The sequence below is a fragment of the Myotis brandtii genome, unplaced genomic scaffold, assembly GCF_000412655.1.
Source record: "Myotis brandtii unplaced genomic scaffold, ASM41265v1 scaffold786, whole genome shotgun sequence".
Lineage (NCBI taxonomy): Eukaryota > Metazoa > Chordata > Mammalia > Chiroptera > Vespertilionidae > Myotis > Myotis brandtii.
The window spans coordinates 256,336-258,315 of NW_005371157.1; the positions used below are offsets into that span (position 1 = coordinate 256,336).

A 1,980-nucleotide genomic window follows, 5' to 3' on the forward strand; every position below is an offset into this window, starting at 1 on the left:
AGTGGCGCAGGACTGGGCCATCCTGCTCCGCCTCACCCTCGGCCCCTGTGTGCCCGCAGTCCTGAGGGCGTGGGCTGTTTGCTGAGCACCCCTGCGGTGAGGCCGGGCGGGCGACTGACTGCACATCTGGTCCTCTGTCCAGTCTGGAGGTGAGGCAGCTGCTGCAGGCCAAGGCCGACGTGGAGAAGGAGCTGGAGGAGGTGCGGCGAGAAGAGGAGGCCAGGCGAGCGCGGGAGGCGGCTCTGAGGTAAGCGAGCGGAGCCAGTGGGTGTGGCCTCCCCCCAGGTAGGCCAGTCAGCAAGCTGTCCCGGCGCCTCTGCGCCCACACACTTCACCCCCCGCGCCCCCGTCAGGCCTTCTGGGGATGGTGCCTCCCACACCCGCCCTTGTCCACCACAGCCCCTAAGCGGAAGCAACCCAGATGTCCACCGGCGGATGAATAGAGAAAAATCGGAGGTGTCCATACCAGGGCACGAGAGGGATGCAGCCTGGCATGCACCCAGCATGGATGGGCCTCAGAACCGTGTCCACGGGAGCGGCAGGCAGACAGGCCACTGTTGACCCGACACGTCCAGAGCAGGCCGGGCAGGGCAGGGCAGGCAGTGGTCAGTGGTTGCAGGGCTAGGCCAGGGCGTGGGGGTGACAGACGGGTGTGGGGCTCTGGGGCGATGGGAACCCTCGGGTCCTAGAATTAGGCAGGGGTGGCGGCCCCCAACACCGTGAATGTATGGACACGGGCTGTGCACTTTGGCTTTCACGTCAGTGAAAAAGGCCCCCACGAGTAGAAATCTGAGCAGAAACACTTACACTCAGAGCAATTACTAAGGCAGGTTGCTGAAACAAACTTTATTTTTACAAAAGTTTATTCTTAAATGTACACCAAGACAGCACTCCATTCCAGCTGTAGTAGCAAGAGATGCTAAAACAGGAGTGGAATCGGGTCACCACTGCCCCAGGCCCCAGGGACAGCTCACTTTGCCAGATTTCTTATTCCCCCGGCGGTCGGGCCCTTCCCCTGGCAGAGGCCCTCCTGTGGCCTCGCTCTCAGCGCCGGGAGGGCCTCCGGCTCCTCTTTCTGCTTCTGCTCGAACGCCTTGTCTTCTCCATCGCCGTGGCCTCTGCGTGGCTGCCCAGGGGCTGCTGGCCACCTTCGTGGCAGACAGGGCGCCGGCCCCTCCCTGGACCCTGCCACCGGGACCGAATGAGCGTTTGTTCTCAGACGAAAGGCGCAGCTTTGGTGCCGGCTGGGCGACCAGAGGGCAGGTCACAGCGCAGAGGCGTTCACGTCCCTTAAAAGCCACGGCGGGTGCACGTCCTCTGTGCACGTTGCCTGCTTACACCCGCCCAGCACCTGCCCACACTGCATAGTCAGCGCCGCTTCCGTTCTCGCCGGGCCAGAGCGATGCTGGGGGGCCAGCCCCACGGCGCTCCCTCCCGACGGGACAGACACCTGGTGCCCCGTGTGGGTGCTGCCTGGCAGCTGGGCCCCCACCACGCGTCTGCTGCCAGATGTCCACACGCGGACACTGCGCACCGCGTGAGGCCAAAGGTTGTCCCTGTCCCCTTCCCACTAGAGAGGAGATCCAAGCACTGACCCGGAAGTGTCAGGACCTGCAGGCAGCGAAGGAGGCAGAGGAAGACGACCCCACGGAGGGGACCCCTGAGGTACGGCCTCTCCGGGAGGCTCACTCCAGCCACGTGTCCCCCGGAGCTCTCACTCGGGGGCGAGGACGGCGCTCGTGGCGGCTTTTAAGGGGTGTCCTGCAGGCAATGCGTGTGGGCCCCCAAGTGCCCCAGTCGGGCTTACTCTGACCGTCACAGCAGCCACTACGGCTTCTCCTTCAAAGCCAGGCTAGGAACGGCCTTCACCCCGAAGGCCCACTTCTGTGACGGCCTCCGCAGAGGACGAAAGGGCCTGGGAAGCTGGTCCTTCTTGCGCTCTGCAAAGCTGCTGGGCTGCCTCCCGGAGCCCGCGTCCCG

General features: G+C 64.7%; 1 protein-coding gene across 1 annotated transcript in view; it reads left to right on the forward strand.

Moving 5' to 3' along the window:
* IQCE (IQ motif containing E) overlaps positions 1 to 1,980 on the forward strand; it is a gene marked incomplete at its 5' end in the record, with an annotated part of 26,311 nt that overhangs the window by 15,996 nt on the left and 8,335 nt on the right. Inside the window, 2 exon segments of the mRNA XM_014530979.1 lie at positions 143 to 247; positions 1,575 to 1,809. Of these exon segments, the coding sequence (XP_014386465.1) occupies positions 143 to 247; positions 1,575 to 1,809 (340 nt within the window).